The sequence below is a fragment of the Bufo bufo genome, chromosome 1 (genome assembly GCF_905171765.1).
Source record: "Bufo bufo chromosome 1, aBufBuf1.1, whole genome shotgun sequence".
Lineage (NCBI taxonomy): Eukaryota > Metazoa > Chordata > Amphibia > Anura > Bufonidae > Bufo > Bufo bufo.
The window spans coordinates 712,894,331-712,919,387 of record NC_053389.1 but is presented as its reverse complement, the minus strand read 5'-3'; the positions used below and the strand labels follow the sequence as shown (position 1 = coordinate 712,919,387).

The 25,057-nt window shown below is 43.5% G+C and overlaps 1 protein-coding gene across 2 annotated transcripts in view; it reads left to right on the top strand.

Moving 5' to 3' along the window:
* PCSK6 (proprotein convertase subtilisin/kexin type 6) overlaps positions 1 to 25,057 on the top strand; it is a 262,720-nt gene that overhangs the window by 168,193 nt on the left and 69,470 nt on the right. For both annotated transcript variants that reach the window (XM_040414252.1, XM_040414253.1), the window contains exons 7-10: positions 1,399 to 1,571; positions 3,769 to 3,981; positions 18,671 to 18,771; positions 24,775 to 24,878. In XM_040414252.1, coding sequence (XP_040270186.1) covers positions 1,399 to 1,571; positions 3,769 to 3,981; positions 18,671 to 18,771; positions 24,775 to 24,878 — 591 coding nt within the window. The remainder of the gene's footprint in view (positions 1 to 1,398; positions 1,572 to 3,768; positions 3,982 to 18,670; positions 18,772 to 24,774; positions 24,879 to 25,057) is intronic.

Below are 25,057 nucleotides of genomic sequence, written 5' to 3'. Positions count from 1 at the left end.
CCTCTTCAGCCCCCCTATCAGCCTCTCTTTAGCCCCCCTATCAGCCTCTCTTTAGCCCCCCCCAGCCCCCTCATATCGGCCCCCCCCAGCCCCCTCATATCGGCCCCCCCAGCGCCCTCATATCGCCCCCCCCCCCCCTCAGAAGCCTCATATAAGCCCCCCCCCCCCAGAAGCAGTATTTTATTTATTTCCTGTTGGTGTACCACAGAGCTTACAGAGGACACCATTCACATCACTCTGCCTAGAATGGGGCTCAGGAGCTAAGAACCTAGGATTTGAATGCAGGACCTTTGTTCTGCAAGCTAATAGTGCTGACCACTGAGCCACTATGCTGTCCTCATGTATGTTTGAGGACCTGTCTGATATCCTCAGATTCCTCACGTCTGTTTTAGTAAATACTAATATCCTCCACGTAAAAACAATTCTGAGGCACATTTTATTAGACATTTGTGTCAATCCTGTGTTGTTCCTTCTAGAAATGTTATTAAATTGACAGGTATGTTGCCAGTTGTGGGTGGGTCCCCAGTCTGACTATGCAGGGACATATGTAGGAATGGTAACTTCCAGTTGTCACTTTATTCATTGTTTTCTAGGAGGAATAACCAGAATGACACGTGCAATGGTATGAGAAAAGATATTGTAGGATTATTTAATTAGGAATCCAAGTATTTAAAGGGACCCTGTCACGTTGAACATGGTATCTGAGCTGCAGGCAGCATGTTATAGAGCAGGAGGAGATTGACGTATAGTTTTATGGGAAAAGATTTAGTATAATTTGGACTACAGAGCCCAGAAGGAGTCGGCCCTATCAGTGACTGACAGCCCTCCCTCTATGAGTATACAGAGACAGCTGTCAGTCACTGATAGGACCGTCTCCTGGACTACAGAGCCCAGAATGAGGACGGATATAAATGTATACATTACATGTTGTACTGAATCTTTCCCCATAAAACTATCAATCTGCTCCGCTCCTCCTGCTCTATAACATGCTGCCTGCAGCTCCATGTTCAACCTGACCGGAAGCATGACCTGTCCTCTCTAAATACACTGTATTACTGCTATTTTCATACTCAAAGAAATGCTAAATTCTTTAGCACATTTTAACCAAACTGTGTGCAGTGATTGGAAGTGACGCTCCCCGGAGGCTGACCTTCTGGCCATATTTGTCACACAAGTTTTTTGTTTTTTTTATAAATTGATGCGACTAAAAAATGGCTGAGCTTGACAGCAGAGAACTCTGTATTTACAGGGGTTGTCTAGGTTTCAGAAGAACGTGTTTTATGTCGGTGTCCTCACCACTCTGATTACATCTGGAAGCTCGGTGTACCTCTGTTTCCAGACTGCACCGGTCGGCTCACGGAGAACCACAAATAAGCTGCAACTTTGTCATTCTTTCAGGAATCCGTATGTTAGATGGGGATGTGACAGATGTTGTTGAAGCAAAGGCGCTGGGCATCCGACCTGACTACATTGATATCTATAGTGCAAGCTGGGGGCCCGATGATGACGGCAAGACTGTAGATGGACCCGGGCCCCTGGCCAAGAAAGCGTTTGAAGATGGCATTAAGAAGGTGATAAGATTTTGGTGTATAAAACCATGTTTCTTTGTATGCTGTCATTCTAAAGGGGCCTTAAAAAAAAATATAGAATAATCTGCCTTAGGGTATGTCGGCATAAACATGCAGATCCTGGGACCTAAGCCAGTTAGTTGTTTAAAGGGGCCACAGCACTTGGAGAAGCACTGCAACCTCTGTACAGTTTACCAAAAGCACCATACATTTCATAGTGAGTTTGCCTGGTGTTCAGATGAATGGGACTCTGCTCCAGAAAAGCCATGTGACCGGTGGACATGACACCATGAGCCAAGGAAAGGACTGCAGCACTTGGCCAAGTACCGCAACCTCTTTCAACATCAATCGGCTATTGATATCTTCTCCTGAGGCTAGGCAATCAATCAATAAGATTTTGATCGGTGGCGATCTGTGTGTGGAGTCCCCTGCTGAACTCTAAAAAGGAGGAAGAAGCACTTAACTGAGCACTCTCCTCAGCGCTGAAGACCGGCTGATAGACTTCCTATTTAGCCCGTTTTCAGATAAGTTCTTCTACGTCCTTGTTTTTGCATTCGGTGGGTGTCTCAGCACTCGGACCACCTTAAAGCCTTTGATATGTCACTATGACCTATCAAGTTTTTCATAGGTTCAGTAACTTTTTACTTCCCAGAAAACCACTTTAACTGGATAACTCCTTTAATCCTTTGTCTGATTACCTGGCCAATTAAAACTACTGTATTAGACCATGTACACCTCCGTGTCTGACACTCTGCTAGGAACCTGTAGGAAGCAAATACTTGCCACACTCACGCAGGGAGAACCTACAGACTTGCGTGCAGATTCTGTCTTTGGTCAGGATGAATCCCATGACCTCAGTGCTTCAGGGCAATAATGTTAAGAGGGCTAGCTATTTTCCAGTATTGATGACCTATCCTTTGGGCCTGAACGCGTGGTGTTCGGGGGGATTCATTGGTTATATATGAAATCCCAGGACTTTTACAGCTGTAGTTCCTGCAGGGTTCCATAAGAAAATGGCAAACCTGCAATACATTTCAATAGCAATTCATTGCAATGTATTGGAGAAGCAACCCAACGATTGCTTATTTTAGTCATCCTGGCAGAGTTTTATGGGTTTTTGTTTTTATGGCGTTCCTTATGCAGTAAAACGTACCTGTTAACTTCATACCACATTCATATAGAGTTTCTTGTGTTTTATTACCGAGTAAAAAATAGAAACTTTGGGGGGAGAATTTTTTTCTTCCGATTCCCATTATCCGACCCCCATAACTTTTTATAGTTTTGTTTATGGAGCAGGGGAAAGTGAATGTTTTGTTTACAGGGCAATCTGTAGTTTTTGTTACCTTTTTTGGAGTTTCTATTTTTTACTCGTGGGACATGCTTTGATCTTTGCCAGCTCCTTTGGCGTAGATTAAAGGGGTTCTCCAGGCTCTCCTAGATTTCATGACCTATCCTCAGGATAGGTAATCAATATCAGATTGGCGTGGCTCTGACACCAAAGCAGCGGCGAGCAGGAAGATAGAAGGGGAGACGGTGTAGTATAACACTTTTCCCTGTAAATAGTATTCTGGCCATGTATCTGGTTGCTCTAAGGTTATTGCTGAATTTCCTGTTCTTATTTAGAGCTTACTCCACCTAGAGAGCAATGATCGGCTATTATATCCCGCTGGTGCAGAGGGAAATGCATGACTAATGGACTTTTTTTTTTTTAGTTATGGCATGACTTAATACAACATAATTTTCCATTACAGTACATGAGTCCATATGGTAGGGTGTGAACAGCTGACACGCGTGTGACATGCTGTTGGATGTGATAACACCAAAAGGGGGGGGCTATTAGTTTAGGTTCTGTGAAGGCCATCAGAGGTCCCCAGTTGTCTGTTCTCAATGGAGGACGAAGCTGCAGCTGCACAGGCGTAGTAATAATTCAATCCAGAGCCCCCCCCCCCCACACACTCCTGGCATTGGGCCACAAGGCATAAGGACTCCACCTGCCCCTCCTTTATTAATTGTTTGCACTTGCAGAACATGGCTAATAGCATGGTGCTGACAGGATTGTGAGCATTTTTAAAAGCATCTGTTAATACTAATTCCACTTGTAAAGTCTTGACATATTCATACAGAGCAATGAGTAAAATGGACCAAATCCTGTTCATTGGGTGCCCATTTTTTTCTAATAAAGACCTATTTTGGCTTGTAGGGTCGTAAAGGATTGGGTTCTATCTTTGTCTGGGCATCTGGAAATGGTGGTCGTGAAGGGGACTACTGCTCCTGCGATGGCTATACCAATAGCATCTATACAATCTCCATCAGCAGCACCACAGAAAATGGATACAAACCATGGTACTTAGAAGAATGTGCGTCCACGCTGGCTACAACCTACAGCAGCGGTGCCTTCTATGAGAGGAAAATAGTAAGTGGTGTAGGACTATGGTGAGTATGATAAAAAGTTAAGGTTCTCCAGGCCAAACTTTTTAAAAAGGTAAATTTTCACCAGCCGCACAGCCCTTTTAAATCCATAAGTTATGCATTTCATGGTCAAACAAATTCTAGTTTCTGTACTGCCTTACCTTTTATATTACCTTTAACCTCTACATGTATTCTCCATGTAATAACGATTCTGTTCTTATGACTGTGTTGTGCAGAACAAAGTGAAGGAAAAACAGGACCAATCTAAAGGAGCTCTCCCCAAAGACTCATCTTGGAACTAGGTGAGTATATTTAGGTGGTGTCTTTATTGTGCAACACGTTTCAAGGGCTCATCACCCTCTCCATCAGGCATATACAAGTGCATTTACTTGCGTCTGACAAAGTAAATGCACTTCTGAACGCCTGGTGAAGAGGGCGATGAGCCCTTGAAACGTGTTGCCCAATAACGATATTGCCTAAATATACTCGCCTTAATCAGAGATCCTTCTTTGGGGGAGAGCACTGTTGGATTGGTCCTGTTTTTCCTTCACTTTGTTCTGCTTCTACACACGGCCAGCAGTTTCACTGAGGCTGAGGCTGCTACCCATGAACACTCATTGTGGGGTATAGAAAATACAGCCTGCCCAGCTACCTGTTGTGTTTAACACAACAGGAAAAGGTAAGCGAAAAATCTGCTTTAACCCCTTCAGGACCCTGCCTTTTTTCACCTTATGGACCAGGCCATTTTTTGCAAATTTGACATGTCACTTTGTGGTGATTTTAAAACGCTTTTTCTTATCCAGGCCATTCTGAGACTGTTTTCTTATCACATATTGTACTTCATGACAATGGTAAATTTGAGTCAAAATATTTCATTTTTATTTATAATAAAATGCCAAATTTACCCAAAATTTTAAGAATTTGAAATTTTCTAAATTTCAATTTCTCATCTTTTAAAACGGGTAGTGATACCTCCTAAAATAGTTATTAATTTACATTTCCCATATGTCTACTTCATGTTTGGAACATTTTGTAAATGACATTTTTTGGGATGTTAGAAAGCTTAGAAGTTTAGAAGCAAATCTTTCTGAAAATTTCTAAAACCCACTTTTTAAGGACCAGTTCAGGTCTGAAGTCACTTTGTGAGGCTTACATAAAAGAAACCACCCAGAAATGACCCCATTTTAGAAACTACACCCCTCAAGGTATTAAAAACTGATTTTACAAATGTTAAGCCTTTTCCACAAGAATTAATATATTCCAATTAATAATTAAAATGGAGATGAAATTTCTGAATTTCGCTTTTTTGCCAGATTTTTCATTTTAATCAATTTTTTCCAGTAACAAAGCAAGGGTTAACAGCCAAACAAAACTCAATATTTATTGCCCTGATTCTGTAGTTTACAGAAACACCCCATATGTGGTCATAAATTGCTGTACGGGCACACGGCAGGGCGCAGAAGGAAAGGAACGCCATATGGATTTTGGGGGGCAGATTTCACTGGGATAATAAGTTGCCATGTCACATTTGAAGACCCCCTGATGCACCCCTAGAGTAGAAAAAGATCCAATTTTGGAAACTACGGGATAAGGTGGCATTTTTGTTGGTGCTATTTTAGGGTTCATATGACTTTTCTATATTACACTTTTTGTGAGGCAAGCTAACAAAAAATAGCTGTTTTGGCACAGTTTTTATTTTTTGTTATTTACAATGTTCATCTGACAGGTTAGATCATGTGGTATTTTTATAGAGCAGGTTGTTATGGACACGACAATACCAAATATGACTTTTTTTTGGTTGTTTGTTTCAGTTTTACATAATAAAGCTGAGGGCCATATTTTTTTTATTTTTTGGGCGATTGTCCTAGGTAGGGTCTCATTTTTTGCGGGATGAGATTAGATTTTTACCGATGTCGGCGCATATAGCAGGGGTCCGGCTATCAGTGACTGCCGGACCCCTGACGCTGATCGGGTGGGTGCAGCACCTGCACCCGCCCAATCAGCCTGCCGTACATGTACTGCGCTGGCCCTTAAGGGGTTAACTTATCACAACAAAAATTGGTTCTGCACATTAATGCTCTGCCTGTGTCTTATTTTCTCTTTTAGTATATGTATGACACTGTTGTGCCATTCCTTTATTATTCCTGCTAGAAGTTTACAAATTGTCAGGAGTCTTCAGTAAAGGTACTGCTGGGTGTTACCAGTAGCTGGTGTGTCCAATGAGCTCTGCCAATGTCATACTGTGCAGGGACACCTGCCCGACTGGTAACACCCCTCTATACCCTTACTACAAGCTGCTGGCAATTCATTTATAAACGTCTAGTATAAATAACAAAGGAATGACACAAAGATGCTCATGAACTGTTACATGAGGACGTTATGTCCCTATATACTGTATAACTGCTTCCCCCCTGCACTGCTTGTAGTGAGCGCTTACCGATCACACAGGCATTGCACGCTGGGAGTTCAGGTGGAAAGCAGCTCACTGACCGCGCTGGTCAGTGAGCATATAAAGTAGTGCATGACTAGGCAGCTTACTAGGCTGCAGCGTCCTCCTTCTTAGGCCACTGATGTCATGTACATTGGTCACAAGGGCTAGGCGCAGCAAGGTCCCATTTAAGTGAATGGGCCTGGAATGCAATACCTAACACAGCTACAAGGCAATTAATGGCGCTGTGCTTGGTAAGCTGTGAAGAGGCCACAGCACTCATTGGAGTGCTGCGGCCTCTACAAACAGCAGATTAGTGGGTGTGCCAGGAGTTGGACTCCCACCAATCAGATATTACTGACCTATCCTGTGAAGAGGCCATCAATATTTTGCTCCCGAACAAGAGCCACCAGCAGTTGTCAGCTAATGCCCATTTTCAATTGGGAAAAGGGTAGTCTCTGAGACTGTTAAGGGAAATATCAATTATTAAAATTTAGGGTAATCTCAATAATTAATCATAAATAGGCGTGAGTAGTCTAGTGATGACGCCGCCTATTTATACCTATTATAGATAAACTAACTGTTAGCTAGCTAATTGCCTAACTAACTACCTCTGTTGCCTATATACTACACTGACCTACACTATACTACATGCGACTTACTACTACTATACTACAGCGGTAACCAAAAACACTATACACTGTATTATGAATAATAAAATATTTATTGCACAATACAATTACACAAGTCTAATAATACGCTATATATATTTATAGATCAATGGTTATAAATATATGTACATATAGAGGCACACACCACAGTACAGTAATAACGCTACAGTAAACACAATAAAAACCTAACTACACTACACAATACACCATTCCCAGTTCCACCCCCACACACTATCTATACATTACTCTTACATACATTCATACGTATATCAGCAACCCACCCGCCTGGCTATTCACTGTCCCTACGGGGTACAAGGGCTTAACGCAATGGTGGCACTGCAAGGGTTAATACTTGCAGGCCAGGGATATAGACAGGGATTTAGCCGTGGGTTACAGGTTAGTGTAATACAGGGGTTAATCTGCTGCTAGGTACTGCAGCAGGGGTTCAGGGCAGCAGCAGTGATGGGGCTACTGCTGTAGGGATTAATGGGATTGTGGCACTGCAAGGGTTCGTGCAGGCCAGGGAATACAGGGTTAATACAGCCCAGCAAGGGAATGCTGGGGCTGCACACGGGGGGCAGGGGTAAACCAGGAAAGGGTTTACAATGTTTGTAGGCGGGGTAAGGAAGGGTTAATACAGCCTAACAAGGGTTAAGGCTAAGTTCACACGAACGTGTGTGATCTGTGGCCGTATTGCGGCCTGCAAATCGCGGGCCGCAATACACGGCCACAGTTCCGTGTGAATTCCGCATCACGGATGCGGACCCATTCACTTCAATGGGTCCGCAAATCCGGAATCGCGGAACGGCCGCACGGGACGAAACCCCTCGGAAGCACTACGGAGTGCCTCCGTGGGGTTACGTCCTGTACTTCCGTTCCGCTAAAAGATAGGACTAACGGCCAGATCGCGGACCCATTAAAGTGAATGGGTCCGCGATCTGATGCGGCTGACCTACGGCCGGCGATCGTGCATTGCGGCCTGCTATTTGCGGGCCGCAGCACAGGCACGGGTCACACACGTTCGTGTGAACTCGGCCTAATGCTGAGGCTGCACACAGGGAATGCAGGAGAACTAGGGTGCAGGGATTGCAGGGGTTAATGCTCTGCAGGGCGGGGATTGCAGGGGTTAAGGATATGGGCAGAATGAGTTAGCAGGGGGTAAAGGACCTGCAGGACAGTGCAATGATACTCAGCCAGTGCTCGTCTCTAGGGAGTTACTGCTTGTCCCAGGAGAGATCCTCGCTTGCCCATTTTCCTGGGGATGGTTCTCCCTCATCCATGGGTCTGCATGCACTCCACTCAAGTCCACTCTACCATGTGTGCCTCTCTTTATGACATAAGTGTGTGTGTGTATAAAATATATATAATATATATACACACACACATATATACACACACACACATACATATACACACACACACATATACACACACACACATATACACACACACACATATACACACACACACATATACACACACACACACATATACACACACACACACATATACACACACACACACATATATACACACACACACACATATACACACACACACATACACACACTGAAGAAAAGACCGGCACTCTCTATAGATGATGATCTTGCTGCTTTATTGTCACATATACAGTTAGTGACGCGTCACCTTCATCAGACGATCAACATACATAAATGGGTCATGTTTAAATAGACCGCCAAGACACAAGGAAATGACATCACACAGATGACCCCTCCCACAAATCAAAATGAATCAAACCTGTGAAAAAAACAAAATCAAGCATTGCTACTGCATTCATTATAAATTCAATTAAATGAAACTGTATTCATTTTTTCTTATTTTGTTCTGTTTTTTTCTTTAATTCTGCTGCGGGAAAAAATAAAAGAATATAAAAAAAATTTTTTTTTTATATATTGAAAAAATATTAATTAAGGTAATCAATCATAGGAAGCTCTGTACATTCTATTCACGATTGAGCCCGCGAGGCTCCATCGTTTGCAATCTGTGTATCCAGTAAGCCTCCCTCTTGAGTAATAGTTTGTTTCTATCACCACCTCGCCGGGGTAGGGGTACACTCTCAATAATTTGATAACGCAATTGTGCTATTGTATGTCTGTGCTCATGGAAATGGAATGGTACGGGGAATAGTAGATTTTGTTTTCTAATAGTAGATTTGTGATTACTCAATCTATCCTTCATCCTTGTAGAGGTTTCTCCCACGTACAATTAACCACAAGGGCACTTCAAAATATAGACAACAAACCGGTTATCACATGTGAAAAAGCCTCTAATCGATATGCGTTCACCCGATTGTGGGTGTGTGAAATGTGTACCCCTAATCACACTGGAACAATGCACACAATTTAAACAAGGGAAAGTTCCCATTCTGGCAGTGGACAGTACTCTTTGTATAGGTCCAGTTTTATTACTGCCAATATCGGCCCGCACTATCCTGTCACGTATGTTTGCCCTTTTGAAACACCTCATGGGTGGTTGTTGAAATTCAACAACCTGGGGATAAGATTTTGATACAACATGCCAGTGTTTATTTACTATTCCTCTCAATCTCTGGGTCCATGGATGATACTTGACCACGAGTGGAATTCGTGGTTGTTTCATCGGTTTATCCTGTTGTGTAATCCCAACAGTGTTCCTTTTGTTCCTGCAATAGATAATCAGGGTAGCCTCTCTCCCTGAATTTCTCGGTCATCTCATCAAGTCTAACCTTGCATGTCTCAGTATCACCAACTATGCGCTTAACCCTTTGGAACTGTGAATAAGGGAGAGATTTTTTTTGTAGCTGCTGGGTGGTTACTAGTGAAGGCAAGTAAACTATTCCTGTCAGTACTTTTTGTGAATAGGTCCGTATGTATTTCGCCAATGTCATCCTTAATTACCCAAGTGTCTAAGAATGAAATTCTATGGATATCAAAATGTAAAGTAAACCTTAATTCGGGCCAGACAGAATTGAGATGCGATGTAAATTGTTGAAGGGATCGAACGTCGCCATGCCACACGCAAAAAATGTAGTCGATAAAACGACGCCAAAAATTGCAGTGTTCCATATAAAGATCATTGGTATAGACTAATTCTGTCTCAAATTGCGCCATATAACAATATATATACATATATAGACATGTGTGCAAATACAGGTGCATACACACATCTATATACACACACCCACATATACCTGGGGCGTCCCCACTTGCCATACAGGGCCAATATATACACGGCCATACAGGGAATATATGCCTATTGGCCATATAAAGGGGCCTATATAAGATATATATATATATATAATCACACATATCATGGGGGGGCAGATACATACACATAGCCACCTGACTTCCCTCTACAGAGACAACACATTTAACTTTTTAAACCATATTTAAAGGTTTGTCTTATCAATTCAGTCAATTTTTGAAAGTAGGCTCAGCCTGGAAATTCTGGTCAGCCATACTTCAGCCAGAAGCTGTCCATTACCAATTTATTTGCTTCCCAGGGATGATACAAGGATTCATTTCTTATATAGATTCTGTCTGGACAACCCAGATTTCCAGAACAACTCTTGCCATGCAGATTTCTACAGGTGCCAAGGTGGTATCCATTCTATAAAACAGCTTTGTGACCCAGACTCCTCACCCTTTCAGATATCCAAACTAAATTTCCACTTGCTAAACCAATGTTTTCCCGAACGTGAAAACCCATAGTGTTCTCTCCAAACTTCTCTCGTTCTCTCAGTGTTGGGGTGGAATGTTACGTTACGAAAGGCATTGTCTCACCCTACATCCCTAAGAGGTCATATCTCAAAATATTACAGATTTCTACATGTCTCTTTATATTAAATGAGTTGTCCAGGATTTTGATGATCCATCCTCCAGACCCTCAGGATTCTGATATTGATGGCCCATCCTCCGGACCAAGCTTGCGTATAAACTTTAACGATGCAGGTATGCAACCCCTTAATACTTAAATAATAATAACCAAGAAAGGGGGTGCTATAAATGAAAAAACTAAAAATATTTATTGGGTAATTTTTAAGAAAAGGTGAATAAAACCCAATTGTGGTTCACACCAAATGATTTGGCTCATGTAAACACTCAAAGCTGGGGATCCAACTCACAGGTTTACCATTTCAACCTGAACGTCCCAAGGCACTACCAAGCAAGAACTATTAGAGCAATGAGATAGCAGTAGACGTGTAATCTTTCAGTGCAGTGAGGGCAACTTTTTTCTGATTTTATAAAAAACTTCAGTGTGGGACTGCTGTGGCTAGTTACTAGCTGTGTGAACAGCAGCAAGAGTGGTGACTGGTAGCCCTCTTATCGTCAACAGTGGCTTAGGACGTTCAGGTTGAATTGATAACCCTGTGAGTTGTCTACGTCCGCTTCCCACTATCTTTGCATTATTTTTGGTTTTGCACCATCTTGATTGATCATTACTCATCCTCTGGATCCTTAGAATCTTTCTATTGTTGGCCTATCAATATCAGATCAGTGGGGGTTTAACAGCCTGCACCCGCTGATTTGCTGTTTAGACCGGCACTACACAGCTCTATCTATTGTGTATTGGGCGGATATGGAATAGCATAAAGTTGGCACAACCCCTTTAAGCTCTGATTGCTGATATTCCTTAATGTACCGCTCTGAACAGTTGAATGTAGCATTAAGTACCTCCATGACATGGAAAGGAGCATATATCACTCTAGAGATGGAGTATTAAAGGGGGATATACCCAAATAAAAACAGATTCAGATGTGCAGCTGGTGGGCCTACACATCTCATTACGTAAGAGGATTTTTTCAAGACTTATACTGCTGTCCTATCTGGATAGGTCATCATTATCTGATAGGTGGGGGTCTGACACCCGGCCCCCCAGCCAATTATCTGTTTGAGAAGGCAATAGCGCTCCTGTGAGTGTTGCGGCCTTCTCGCAGCTTACCAAGCACAGCACCATACATTGTATAGCGGCAGTGCTTGGTATCGCGCTCAGCCCCATTGACATCTATGGGGCTGAGTTGCGCCTAGGCCTTGTGATTTGGTGAATGTGTTGTCACTTGGCCTACGGAAAGCTGTGAGAAGGCTGTGACATTATAGCAAGTGCCGCAGCCTTCTCAAACAGCTGATCACAGGGGTCCCGGGTGTCAGAGCCCCACTGATCAGATACTGGTGACCCATCCAGATGATAGGTCATAAGTTCTAAAGTCTCGGAAAACCCCTCGAAGTCCCACTCCTTATTCACGCCTTGCACCCAAGGTAGCAGGATACCGCTGCACTCGATGGTTGTGGCAGGAGTTGAGACTATTCTGCCCACCTGGATACAGCCAGCGGCCCCTCCTACCATTTTTGTAGACGCTCTTGTTCATCATGAAGATGGACTGGGTGGAGGCTGCTTACAGAAAAAACACACACAATGTTTGGATAGTTGGGAGAGCTTTGCCATATTATCTTCATGTACACAACATGAGATTAGGGAATGTTACAAACTCATCACATGGCTCCAGCCCCTCCCCCTCCTTGACTGACTGGTGGCAGAGGAAGCAGAAGGAGCAAGGCTGCACAGTGGCTTTGGTCCTGCTTTCTGTGCACTTTAAGGGGTAGTCTCACTTCAGCAAATGGCATCTATCCTGTAGAGAAAGTTAATACAAGGCACTTACTAATGTATTGCTATTATCTATATTGCCTCCTTTGCTGGCTGGATGCATTTTTCCATCACATCATACTCTGCTTGTTTTTATGGTTATGACCACCCTGCAATCCATCAGCGGTGGCCGCGCTTGCACACTAGGTAAAGCGCTAGTCTCTTTGGTGGGAGCGTGCATATTTTGGTGCTTTTTTTTCTAAGTGTGCCAGCACGGACACCGCTGATGGAAAAATGAATCCCGCCAGCAAAGGAAGCAATATGGACAATCACAATACATTAGTAAGTGCCTTGTATTAATGTTCTCTACATGATAAATGCCGTCTGCTAAAGTGAGACAAGCCCTTTAATCAATATGCAAATCTGAAGTTAAAGTTTTCTTCAGAATGAAACAATGGATGGTTGAGCAAATCCTTACATTTAGCGGAGCCAGCCCTACAAGACATTGTCTGGTTTAACAGTGAATTCCCCATTGCTAAATGACTTCTGATGAGTAGAAAGAAAGCAACTAAAACCCGCTTCATAGAACATGCCAATTCATGGTAAATTCGCTGCCACATTACCTCCAGGTAGTGCTTGAATGTCCTTACATTTATGGGTTAATATCATGGACGTTCCTCATCAGAAGCTTCCCCAGAAATGGAGCAAAAAAGAAAATCTGTGCACCAGGTTAGCCAGGTAGGATACCTTCGAATGGCTAACTGAAAAGGTGATAAATGGCAAGGTCTGGAAAGCTTATTCAGTTGGCCATCAAAAGGTATCGGCTACTGACCTGGTGTAGGATGCCTACTTGTGTTCACATGCATTATACATTTGGCAGACTGATGCCTCATCATTGTGTCCGACATGGTTGCATCATTTTCAACCCCATAACTACATATACCAAAGCAGTGTATCCTCCACTTTCATGAAGTGTAGACATAAGCCTACTTTAAAGGGGTTGGCCCATCTTGGACATTGCTAGGATAAGCCGTCAATGTCAGATGGATACGGGTCCCACCTCTGGGACCTGCTCCTATCTCCAGAATGGCCCTCCTATTCCAGATTCGCAGCCACCCTCCATTCGTTGCTATGGGAGTCCTGAAAGTAGCCGCGCTCTGGTCCAGCCATTTTCTGAGCTCCCATAATAGGAGAGGTGGCGTTGCCCTCGCAGTGCGCTCTATTCAATCCTACGGGAGTTCTGAAAAAAGCCAAGCAAGTGCGCTCAGCTATTTTTTGAATGGATGGTGTCTGTGCTTGCTTTCCTTCACTTTGGGTGGGCCCGTTCTGGAGATAGATGCACGTCCCACCTCTGGGACCTGCTCCTATCTGACATTGATGGCATATCTTAACGATATGCTATCAGTGTCTGAGATGGGAATACTCCCTTTTAAAGGGGTAGTGTCACTGCAGCAAATGACACTCCTCATGTAGAGAAAGCCAATACAAGGCACTTACTAATGTATTGTGATTGTCCATATTGCCTCCTTTGCTGGCTGGATTCATTTTTCCGTCACATAATACACTGCTCGTGTCCAGGGGTTACGACCACCCTGAAATCCAGCAGCAGTGGCCGTGGTTGCATATTGTGATGGGGGAAAAATTAATCCAGCCAGCAAAGGAGGCAATATGGACAATCACAATATATTAGTAACACCTTGTATTGGCTTTCTCTACATGATAAATGCAATTTGCTAAAGTGAGACAACGCCTCCTTTAAACTGGCATGAATGAATGAAATTTGGTAGGTTTTGGATTATCAAATGTTTTATATCTTACGGTCACGTGTAAATGTAAGAACAGGGCATAGGCTACATAGCGACATGTCACACGATGGCAAGTCTCGGGAAAGTAGCGCGACCAAAAACATTGCAACTTCGTCACTCAACTATTTTAGAGCGGTGATTAGGCCGTAAAACTCAACCAACTGCAGAAAAGTCGGTCGCACGTGACTTGCCTTGTGGTCTGTGATGACAAGGTCGCATGCAACTTGCAGCCTGTGCCCAAAAATCCAACAGTGTTGCAGTCGCAGCGTGATGCGTGTCATATTGCAACCCCATTCACAGTTGTCACATGACACATGTCACCGTGTAGCCCCAGCCTAAAGAACCTCTAGAAAGACAGCAGAATACTATAGGTTCACATCTGATTTGTTTCTAATCGGAGAGGTCTCCGAAGTAGCGATCTCTGATTTACAAGACTATGGCTGGTGCCAGACTATTTCAGGTTGTACTTGAATGTTATACTAATGTGTATGGATTACCCGCAAAGCCCATGTTCAGACGTGGCAGATGTATTGTGGATTTTCTAGCAATATACACTATATGACATAGGGACTGGGTTTTCAAAGACTCCATCCACACATAGTGCAAAAAAAAACCTGTGCAGCTTTGTACATTACTGAATAGCTCTGGATTGTGCCCTTTGCAATGCAAAGACTAAAATGAACCTGCAAATTTCCCATGTCTGTACCCGCCACTAATCCCCTGTCCTTTTACACAGAGCACCTCTATGCGGCATTATAAATCATGAGAAATGATGTCACTGCGGGGTAGTAGACTACTTTTGCCGCTCCTGTCTTCAAAGCCAGCAAAAAGTTCTGCCGAGTTAGTGTCTGCCACCTCCCGCCGTCCCTGGCCAGGATTTGGGATGATGTAAGGCAGCTGTCAGATTTCAGCTCTAGTAGCCTTTCAAATTCCACAGGATTCGGATAATGTTTGTTTGCGGGACATGGGTTTTGTGCCATTTGCAGCAATGGACCATTGAGGTAATACAGTTCCCACTTGATGCTGGGCACACTGCGCCCTTTCTGAGTCTCCAGCAATAATCAGTGGTGACATTACGCGGAAGGGAGTTCTTCACTTGTGTTATTTATCCTTACCACTTGGTTAATGACTTGAAAGGATCTCAATCTATCTTTCAATATTCTTGCCGCTGGACTGACATCCAATTACCCGTTTATTATTTCTGAAGTGTTCCCCGCCGCGTCGGATATTTCCATTAAAATATTAAAGGACGGTCTCTCTAGACGCTGTGCCTCACTAATTGGGTGGAAGGATGCATAGAGCGCGCGGTAATTAATGTACCTGGTATTTCAGGTTCAGGCCTCAGTTCTTCAGACTTCAGATAAATGTCTCGCCTTTAAACGCGCCACATGTATATATTAAGGGAGGCGTTAAATAGTAGAGAGCGCTCGGCCATTTAACGTTTTTGTTTTTCTCCCATTGCAGACGATTGATGGGTTTAATAGTTCTGGGAGGAGAGAGTAGCAAGTAGTTGAAGGATCTTCCTGTCAAACTTGTGCTGTAATTGCGCACTTAATATGCAACATGATCTCGTCAAGTTTATAAGGCACAACTTCGCCCTAAGAGAAAAATACCAGCTTGCGTTCCAAAATAACCTGAGCCGCCTTCTAAATCATTAATGGGCACGGAGCGGAGAAATGTGCTATATGTATCGGGACCGGGAGCCTTCTGCTCTGAGAAAATGCATAGGTTTGCCTCATCCCTTATAAAAAATGCATAGGCCGTAATGGCGAGGGGCCCAGCATGCATTGCTACATGAACAGGTGCAGTCATTAGTGCTTGTATTAATCACAGATGGGTAATGTTGGCTCTCGCTGCCTAAATTATCCATGCTCGCTTGCAAAGCATTATGGGAAATCCAATTTACTTGTGCTGCCAAACCGCTTAGTGGATACACACTGTGGGCTAGGTCGTGATCTCGAGACTGCAGATGCCCTCTGTGGTTCCAGTAGGTCTTAACTGAATGGACACATTTTGATTGTGCCCAAAACATGTATGCCCACTGTTGAAAATAGAAGCTTTTATATGGCGCTACAGGGGACTTGTTTTATGATGAGCATGCTCACCAGCCGTGCAGAGGTTGCTCTTTGCCTTGCTTCTAGGCAGTTGGCAAGTGCCCAGTGTATCTCCTCAGGCATTTGGCATGAGTGACTTCTCAGTTATGGCCACCCAACAATGACTGGAAAATTCCATCAGTTTAGGCAGACTTGTGTAGACCTATATGCCTCTAGACGTCTGTCAGCCTTTCATATGACCGAAAGGTGCCTACAGCAGAGGCTGCCATCTTGCCGGTTTAAGAGGAAACCATGGATGTCACCCTGCCAGATGATTAGAACCAACAGTGCACATAACGGACATGTGCCTGCCTCCGTGTATTCAGTACTTCTTGTTAATGGTAATGACCATCACATTGTGAGTCTCCCTGCTTATGATGCGTATGCCTATGAATAAAGATCGAGATTACCACATGTATGAATACGAATGAAGACAAGGTTATAATTAGAGATGAGCGAATTTCATGTTATGAAATTCCTTCACGCTTCGTTTCGTGGTAAATGCAGAATTGCGTTATGGATTCCATTACCACGGACCATAACGCAATTCTATGACAGAATGCCTTTAGAGGCATTCAGTTATTCATTCCGTCATAATAAGTCTATGGCCTGCATAACAGATCCGTCCCGTTTCCGTCATGCAGGAGAGGACGGATCCGTTTTGCCTCCCATAGACTTCTATTATGACGGATTGAATGAATATATCTCTAGTTATAATTCCGTGGTGACATACTGTATTGTGGCCCCTGCAGCATCTTCACAACACACGGACGACCTACTAATCACAGTAAAGCCATAAATTTACTGCAAATTGGGAGTCCATGTGGGTGCTGTAGGGCTTTAAATGTACTAAATATGTAAATCCCCGGGTTTTCCAGGAGTTACATATTGATGACCTATCCTTGGGATATGTGGAGGCCGAAGCGCTCTCACTTTAATACATACCTCAAAGTATCCCTCTTTTGGAGGGGCAGTCTGTCCTTTTGATCTCAATCCCACAGTTTATATTTGTTCTTTTAAAGGGGTTGTGCCAGTTGTTCTCTATCCACAGGGGATGCAGCAGCAATTCGTGCATGTGAACCGCCGCTTCATTCTTGATGGGACTGCTGGAGAATAGAGTACAGCGCCCGACTATTTCAACCAGTCCCATAGTTAATGAACGGAGAGGAAGGGTGCATGCTCTGTCTGCTGCTCCATCAGGATGGGAACATGGGACAATCGTTGTTTTGACTAGTGGGAGTTCCCCGTATCCTCTGTGAATAATTCATAACTTTCAATTTTGGCACAACCCCTTTAAATGTCCTTTTTTTTTTTTTTACATGTGAAAGAAAATGTAATTAATTTTGCTGTATACTTTAGTTCCAAAAAATGTTTGGTTTTTTATTATATTGCATGCCCCCTTTGACAATCCAAACAGCAGGGAGGTCATGCTTAAAGGGGTTGTCTGGGCTTTTACTATTGATGACCTATCCTCTGGATAGGTCATCAATATCAGATTGGCAGGGGTCCAACACCAAGCACCCCCGCAGATCAGCTTTATGAGGAGACGGCAAGCGCAGCAGGAAGAGAGATAGGAGACGGCGCACGCGCGGTCTCCTTGGAAGGGTGCCAGGTGTCAGACCCCCGCCGATCTGATATTTATGACCTATCCTAAGGATAGGTCCTTAATCGTAAAAGCACGGACAACCCCTTTAAATATAATGCTGATGGCCTAGCCTAGAAATCTGCGGATTTAGCTGTGGATTTCACCTATTTCACTGCAATGGATAAAATATGCTGTAAAAAATCCACAATTTTTCTGCAACAGACTGGGCATGCTGAGATTTATTTTTTGCGTTATCGATTGGGGTTTGTTAGTAGCTTTTTCACTTATCTGTACGTACGGATAGGGAATTCCTCTGTTAATATGCCATGTATCCAGCTAGTCGTACAAAATCCAAACAAATTCTAACCATGTTCCAGGTTGAAGATGTTGTACCTTTTCAAGGTGGTGACTAGTGATTTTATAAGCCTTTTATAAAACTTCTTTCAATTTATTTAAATGAGGTGAGAGTTGTATACCTAGTGTTTTTTTACCTACACCTGCTTATTAATTATTCAAATTTTTAATTGGTAGGTTACAACGGATCTCAGACAGAGGTGTACAGATGATCACACTGGGACTTCAGTCTCTGCTCCGATGGTGGCTGGTGTTATTGCTTTAGCATTGGAAGCAAAGTAAGTTGGTAGCCAGTGTAGGTGTTATTTGTGTGAGTGGTTATTGGTGATCAAGGCACCATGTATAGAGGTGATATGAAAGTTTGTGTTGGACCATTGACTTCACCTATCTCCAATTTACTGTTCCATTATAACATCTTTACCTTGGTCATTCAGCAGATTACTAGCAAATAACAGATCAGATGACTGGATTATATTGATTCATATAAAAAGGTTAAAATTGAAACCGGAAGACAGTGTTGCCCTGGAGTACATTGGGCCCACCAGAGGAATTGATGCTTGAGGGCCCACCTTTCATCTATCTCACAAATTAAATTTAAAAAAAATTGTCCATATTATACAATATAAATAATGTATGTATTGTACCTATAAGTTCTGTTCATATTGTTTATGGGCTCAATTAAATGTATACACTCGGGACGTATACATCGAACAAATGCCTCAAAGGCGTACCAGTTTCAGTATAGGCATATACATAGTCTCATGCACATGGGCATATACTGTGTGTGTGTGTGTGTGTGTATGTATATATATAATATATATTTTACTGCTCAAAAAAATAAAGGGAACACTTAAACAACACAATGTAACTCCAAGTCAATCACACTTCTGTGAAATCAAACTGTCCACTTAGGAAGCAACACTGAGTGACAATCAATTTCACATGCTGTTGTGCAAATGGGATAGACAACAGGTGGAAATTATAGGCAATTAGCAAGACACCCCCAATAAAGGAGTGGTTCTGCAGGTGGTGACCACAGACCTCTTCTCAGTTCCTATGCTTCCTGGCTGATGTTTTGGTCACTTTTGAATGCTGGCGGTGCTTTCACTCTAGTGGTAGCATGAGACGGAGTCTACAACCCACACAAGTGGCTCAGGTAGTGCAGCTTATCCAGTATGGCACATCAATGCGAGCTGTGGCAAGAAGGTTTGCTGTGTCTGTCAGCGTAGTGTCCAGAGCATGGAGGCGCTACCAGGAGACAGGCCAGTACATCAGGAGACGTGGAGGAGGCCGTACGAGGGCAACAACCCAGCAGCAGGACCGCTACCTCCGCATTTGTGCAAGGAGGAACAGGAGGAGCACTGCCAGAGCCCTGCAAAATGACCTCCAGCAGGCCACAAATGTGCATGTGTCTGCTCAAACGGTCAAACAGACTCCATGAGGGTGATATGAGGGCCCGACGTCCACAGGTGGGGGTTGTGCTTACAGCCCAACACCGTGCAGGACGTTTGGCATTTGCCAGAGAACACCAAGATTGGCAAATTCGCCACTGGCGCCCTGTGCTCTTCACAGATGAAAGCAGGTTCACACTGAGCACATGTGACAGACGTGACAGAGTCTTGAGACACCGTGGAGAACGTTCTGCTGCCTGCAACATCCTCCAGCATGACCGGTTTGGCATTGGGTCAGTAATGGTGTGGGGTGGCATTTCTTTGGAGGGCCGCACAGCCCTCCATGTGCTCGTCAGAGGTAGCCTGACTGCCATTAGGTACCGAGATGAGATCCTCAGACCCCTTGTGAGACCATATGCTGGTGCGGTTGGCCCTGGGTTCCTCCTAATGCAAGACAATGCTAGACCTCATGTGGCTGGAGTGTGTCAGCAGTTCCTGCAAGATGAAGGCATTGATGCTATGGACTGACCCGCCCGTTCCCCAGACCTGAATCCAATTGAGCACATCTGGGACATCATGTCTCGCTCTATCCACCAACGTCACGTTGCACCACAGACTGTCCAGGAGTTGGCAGATGCTTTAGTCCAGGTCTGGGAGGAGATCCCTCAGAAGACCGTCCGCCACCTCATCAGGAGCATGGACAGGCGTTGTAGGGAGGTCATACAGGCACGTGGAGGCCACACACACTACTGAGCCTCATTTTGACTTGTTTTAAGGACATTACATCAAAGTTGGATCAGCCTATAGTGTGTTTTTCCACTTTAATTTTGAGTGTGACTCCAAATCCAGACCTCCATGGGTTGAAAAATTTGATTTCCATTTTTTAATTTTTGTGTGATTTTGTTGTCAGCACATTCAACTATGTAAAGAACAAAGTATTTCAGAAGAATATTTAATTAATTCAGATCTAGGATGTTATTTTTGTGTTCCCTTTATTTTTTTGAGCAGTGTATAGGGATATTTGGCTTGTGGGTGAAATTTCAGGATAAACCTAAAATGCACTCTAACCATTATAGGTGAACTTAAAGGGGTTGTCCAAGTTATATTTATTGATGACCTATCCTCAGGATAGGTCATCAATATCAGATCAGCTGGGGTCCAACACCCGACACCTCCACCGATCAGCTGTTTGAAGATCGCCGCGCCAGCGCTGCCTCCTCTTCATTGTTTACCTGCTCGCCGTTGCATCTGCAGTGGTGAGCAGGTGTAATTACACCCAAGCCGTCCCATTAGTTTGAATGGTACGGATCGCTCCTATACAAGTGTATGGGAACGATCCGTCCCATTCAAATGAATGGGATGGTTGGGTGTAATTACACCTGCTCACCACTGCAGATGCAACGGCGAGCCTTCTCTTCAAACAGCTGATCGGCGGGGGGTGTCGGACCCCAGCTGATCTGATATTGATGAACTATCCTGAGTATAGGTCATCAATAAATATAACTTGGACAACCCCTTTAATGTGACCTTCTCTAAACTTTTGAATGCACATGTCCAATTGTTCAATGTTTAAGTACTTTTTGCATAACTTGCTGTTTTCTGACAAACTTAACGGCAAAATTCACAACAGGTGTATGATCCATGAACCGCCCAATAAATTTCCTGGTTTAATTAGAATTGGTATTTAAACAGTCCTCATCATGCTGTTCACATTTTCACATCATGAGACCAAGATGACTCCTAACAATTGATCAATAGTACCTCGCCATTGCGAGGCTTCAAGCCGGATTTTCTCAGATGGAAGTGGCTACTGAGCGTAGAGTGTCAGTGTCATTAGCAGGTTGCAACAGATATGCAGAAAGACTGGAAGAGTCACAGAAAGACACTGAAGTGGTTGTCCTTTGGCCACATCCCACACTGACCGCTTCATTGTGAACAATGCCCCGTAGAACCCAATGATGAATGTCACACAACTCCAGGCACATTTAAGGATGTGCCAAAGTGTCACATCAGACCATTCGAAACCATTCACATCAGCGTGCTAGACGACCTGCAAGGGTACCTGACCACAGTCTGCTTCATCTTGCATGGGCCAGGGGGCATCTACGCTGGACGAGGGACCAATGGGCCTCAGTGCTGTTCAATTATGAAAGTCGATTCACGTTGAGCAGAAATTATGGCCGCCAATGATGATGGAGACGTCAAGGAGAGTGCTATGTATCAGCCACTGTTGTCACCAGATGAGCCTTTGGTGGTGGTGTTAGTATGGGCAGGTTTCTAGTCAATACAGAACCGCCCTACACTTTGTGAATGGTACAGTGACAAGCCCATACTACTTGAATAACCTCATCAATCCAATCATTGTGCCTCTGCATTAACAACACAAGCATAATTTAGCCTTCATGGATGATAATGCGCCAGCTCATCGTGGACTCATCATTAGGGAACGGCTGCTGGGGGACCTCAAATAGAGTGGCCTGCACTTTCTCCAGACCTAAATCCCATTGAAAACCTATGGGATCAGCCAAGTCGCTGTGTAGAGGCTTGTAACTCTGTACTCCAGAACCTCAATGACCTGAGGACCACCCTTAAAGAAGAGTGAAATACCACGCCTCAGCAGGCAATAAGTCGACTTGTAAAGAGCAGGAGACATCGTTGTAATTGATGCTTAAGGCCACATGACAAGTTGAGACAGACATTTTTGTGGAGGTATACCCACCACTCTTGGCTTTTGTTTCAATATATTGTTTGAAATGAGGAAATATTGTCCTTTTTCATGATATGTCACTGTAAAGAACTTTTTAAGTTTCCATAAATTTCACCTGAAAGCCAAATATGTAACTTTTTGTGAGGTGTGTATACAGGTTGTGTGTGTGTGTGTGTGTATATATATATATATATATATATATATATATATATATATATATATATATATATGTGTGTGTGTAATATATATATTCACTCACTCTCACACACTCACTCTCTCACACACTCTCTCATATATACACTTGGGCACATGCATAGTCATGACCACTTTCGACATCAGCGGCACGTAGCTCATCAATGTCATGTGGCTTGGTGGGTCTATAAGGTGTGCGATAGGCTTTCTGCACACATATCCCTTATTGCGGTCATGGGTAAAATCAGAGATTTATCAGTGATCCAAAATGAACTGGGCAGCTACCAGATGTGTCAAACGGTTCAGCGAACCCCACTGTGTATGGGACTCCGAAGAAGAGGGATGGTCACTGAACCTCTGCTAACAAAGTTGCATCAGTAGAAAAGGCTTAATTTTTTTTCCGGCAGTATTGGAAATGGACCTCCGGTATTTGCCAAACGGTTGCCTTCTCTAAGTCATGTTTTCTGCTTTTGTGTGAGAAGCCTCAGACAATCACCTTGCAGCCATTGCTGGGGGAACACAGGCTGGTGGTGGCAGGGTTAGGGGCGGATTTGCCATAGATCTTACAGGGAAATTTCCTGGTGGGCCGATGCCCAGGGGGCCGCCTGAGCCTTCCTCACAGCAGTCCAGTTGAAGTTTTTGGGGAATGTATTTTGTGCTGCTGGCAGTATTTTCTGATGGACTGTAGTATTTAGCTCTGTTAGGGTGATATAATGTGCCACAATATGGTATTGCTGGCCCTGCCTTCCATCAATTTGGACCAGACTACAAATCGGGGCCACTTTTTTTACAGGGCAACTTAAAGTTCACAGTCTGCCCCTGGGCAGGGTTATTGTCTGAAGAATGTTTTGGTGGCATTCTCTGGGCCATGTGGTAAGCACTCTCAACCAATTTAGGTCTTAATCCATGCTTTCAGATCACATAACCCATACAGGCTGATTGTCTACCTTGGGTGGATAGGATCTTCCAGCAAGACAATGCGACATGTCACACAGCGTGAAATGTCCAACATTGGTTGGAAGAGAATGACTAAGACTATCCAAGTACTATCCTGGCCTCCTTATTCCCAGACTTGAACCCAATTCAGTATCTGTGGGACGACCTTAATGGTTGTTTGCTCTATGCATCCTCCTCCATGCACCCTCCAGCAGCTGTGGGGTGCACTGTAGTCACCTTGGCTCCAGATACCAGTGACAACCTACCAGGACCTTGAGTTACTCCCAGCCCATCTAGCTGATGTCTGTGCTGCACACGCAGTTATTCTGGATATTAGGTCATAATAATGTGACTTGATTATATATATAGGCATTGCTAAACTTTTCCAGAGACCATAAAGGCGGACAATTTTCTAATTTTTTACTGACAATTGGCATCATATTTTTATTTTATTTTTTTTATGTAAAAGTGGGTGATGGATAAAGACCAAACATAAATCTGTTGCAAAGTTGGTATGCAATGTTGGATTTTTTTTTTTTTTTCAGTTGTCAGGCACTGTATTTGAAATGTTGTTCATACCAAATTACAGATATGCAGCAGATGGCAGAGATCCATCAGCAATCTTCAAAGACCATTCATGAATGGCAATGTGTTACACAGTTATCCTATTTACAAGAAGAGCAGTGTAATACTTAATTTCTCCTGTGGTGGTGTTACAGGGAAAATGAGGATTTGCTGCCTGGTTGCCCCACAGCATACACATGATTTGTAATGGGTACCAGCAGTGGGAAACCCTATAGATCAGCTGTTCTTGATGGGATCCTTTGAACAGAAATGGATTTCCAAAGTGAAATTTCTTTAAATATTTTGTACATTCTGTCAGGAGTGAATGAGGCTATAGTATATAATGCTATGAAAGTCTTACATGAACTGCCATGTTTAGGTCTTGGTGGGAGAATATGGCTGTACTTTCTTTTTTTCATATTTTTCAATTTTAACGTAATTATAAGGACTTTTTGGGTCACCTACTTTAATTGACTTTTTTTTTTATGCAGCCCCATGCTCAACTGGCGAGACATCCAGCATATACTTGTGAAGACCTCCCGATCCGTCCATCTCAGGGCCCCAGACTGGAGAATAAATGGAGCAGGACGTAGAGGTCAGATACAATTAGCTGATACAGGAACTGAAGTCCTAGTATGTTATCCTTTACATTGTCTTCTTTGCTTTTCTTTTTTTCTATACAAATAAAACCTGGTTCCTGGCCCCTTGTGTCAGCACGGTTATCATTGCACTCCTTTGTACCATCCAATTGGTTAAAATGTGATCCAGATTTTT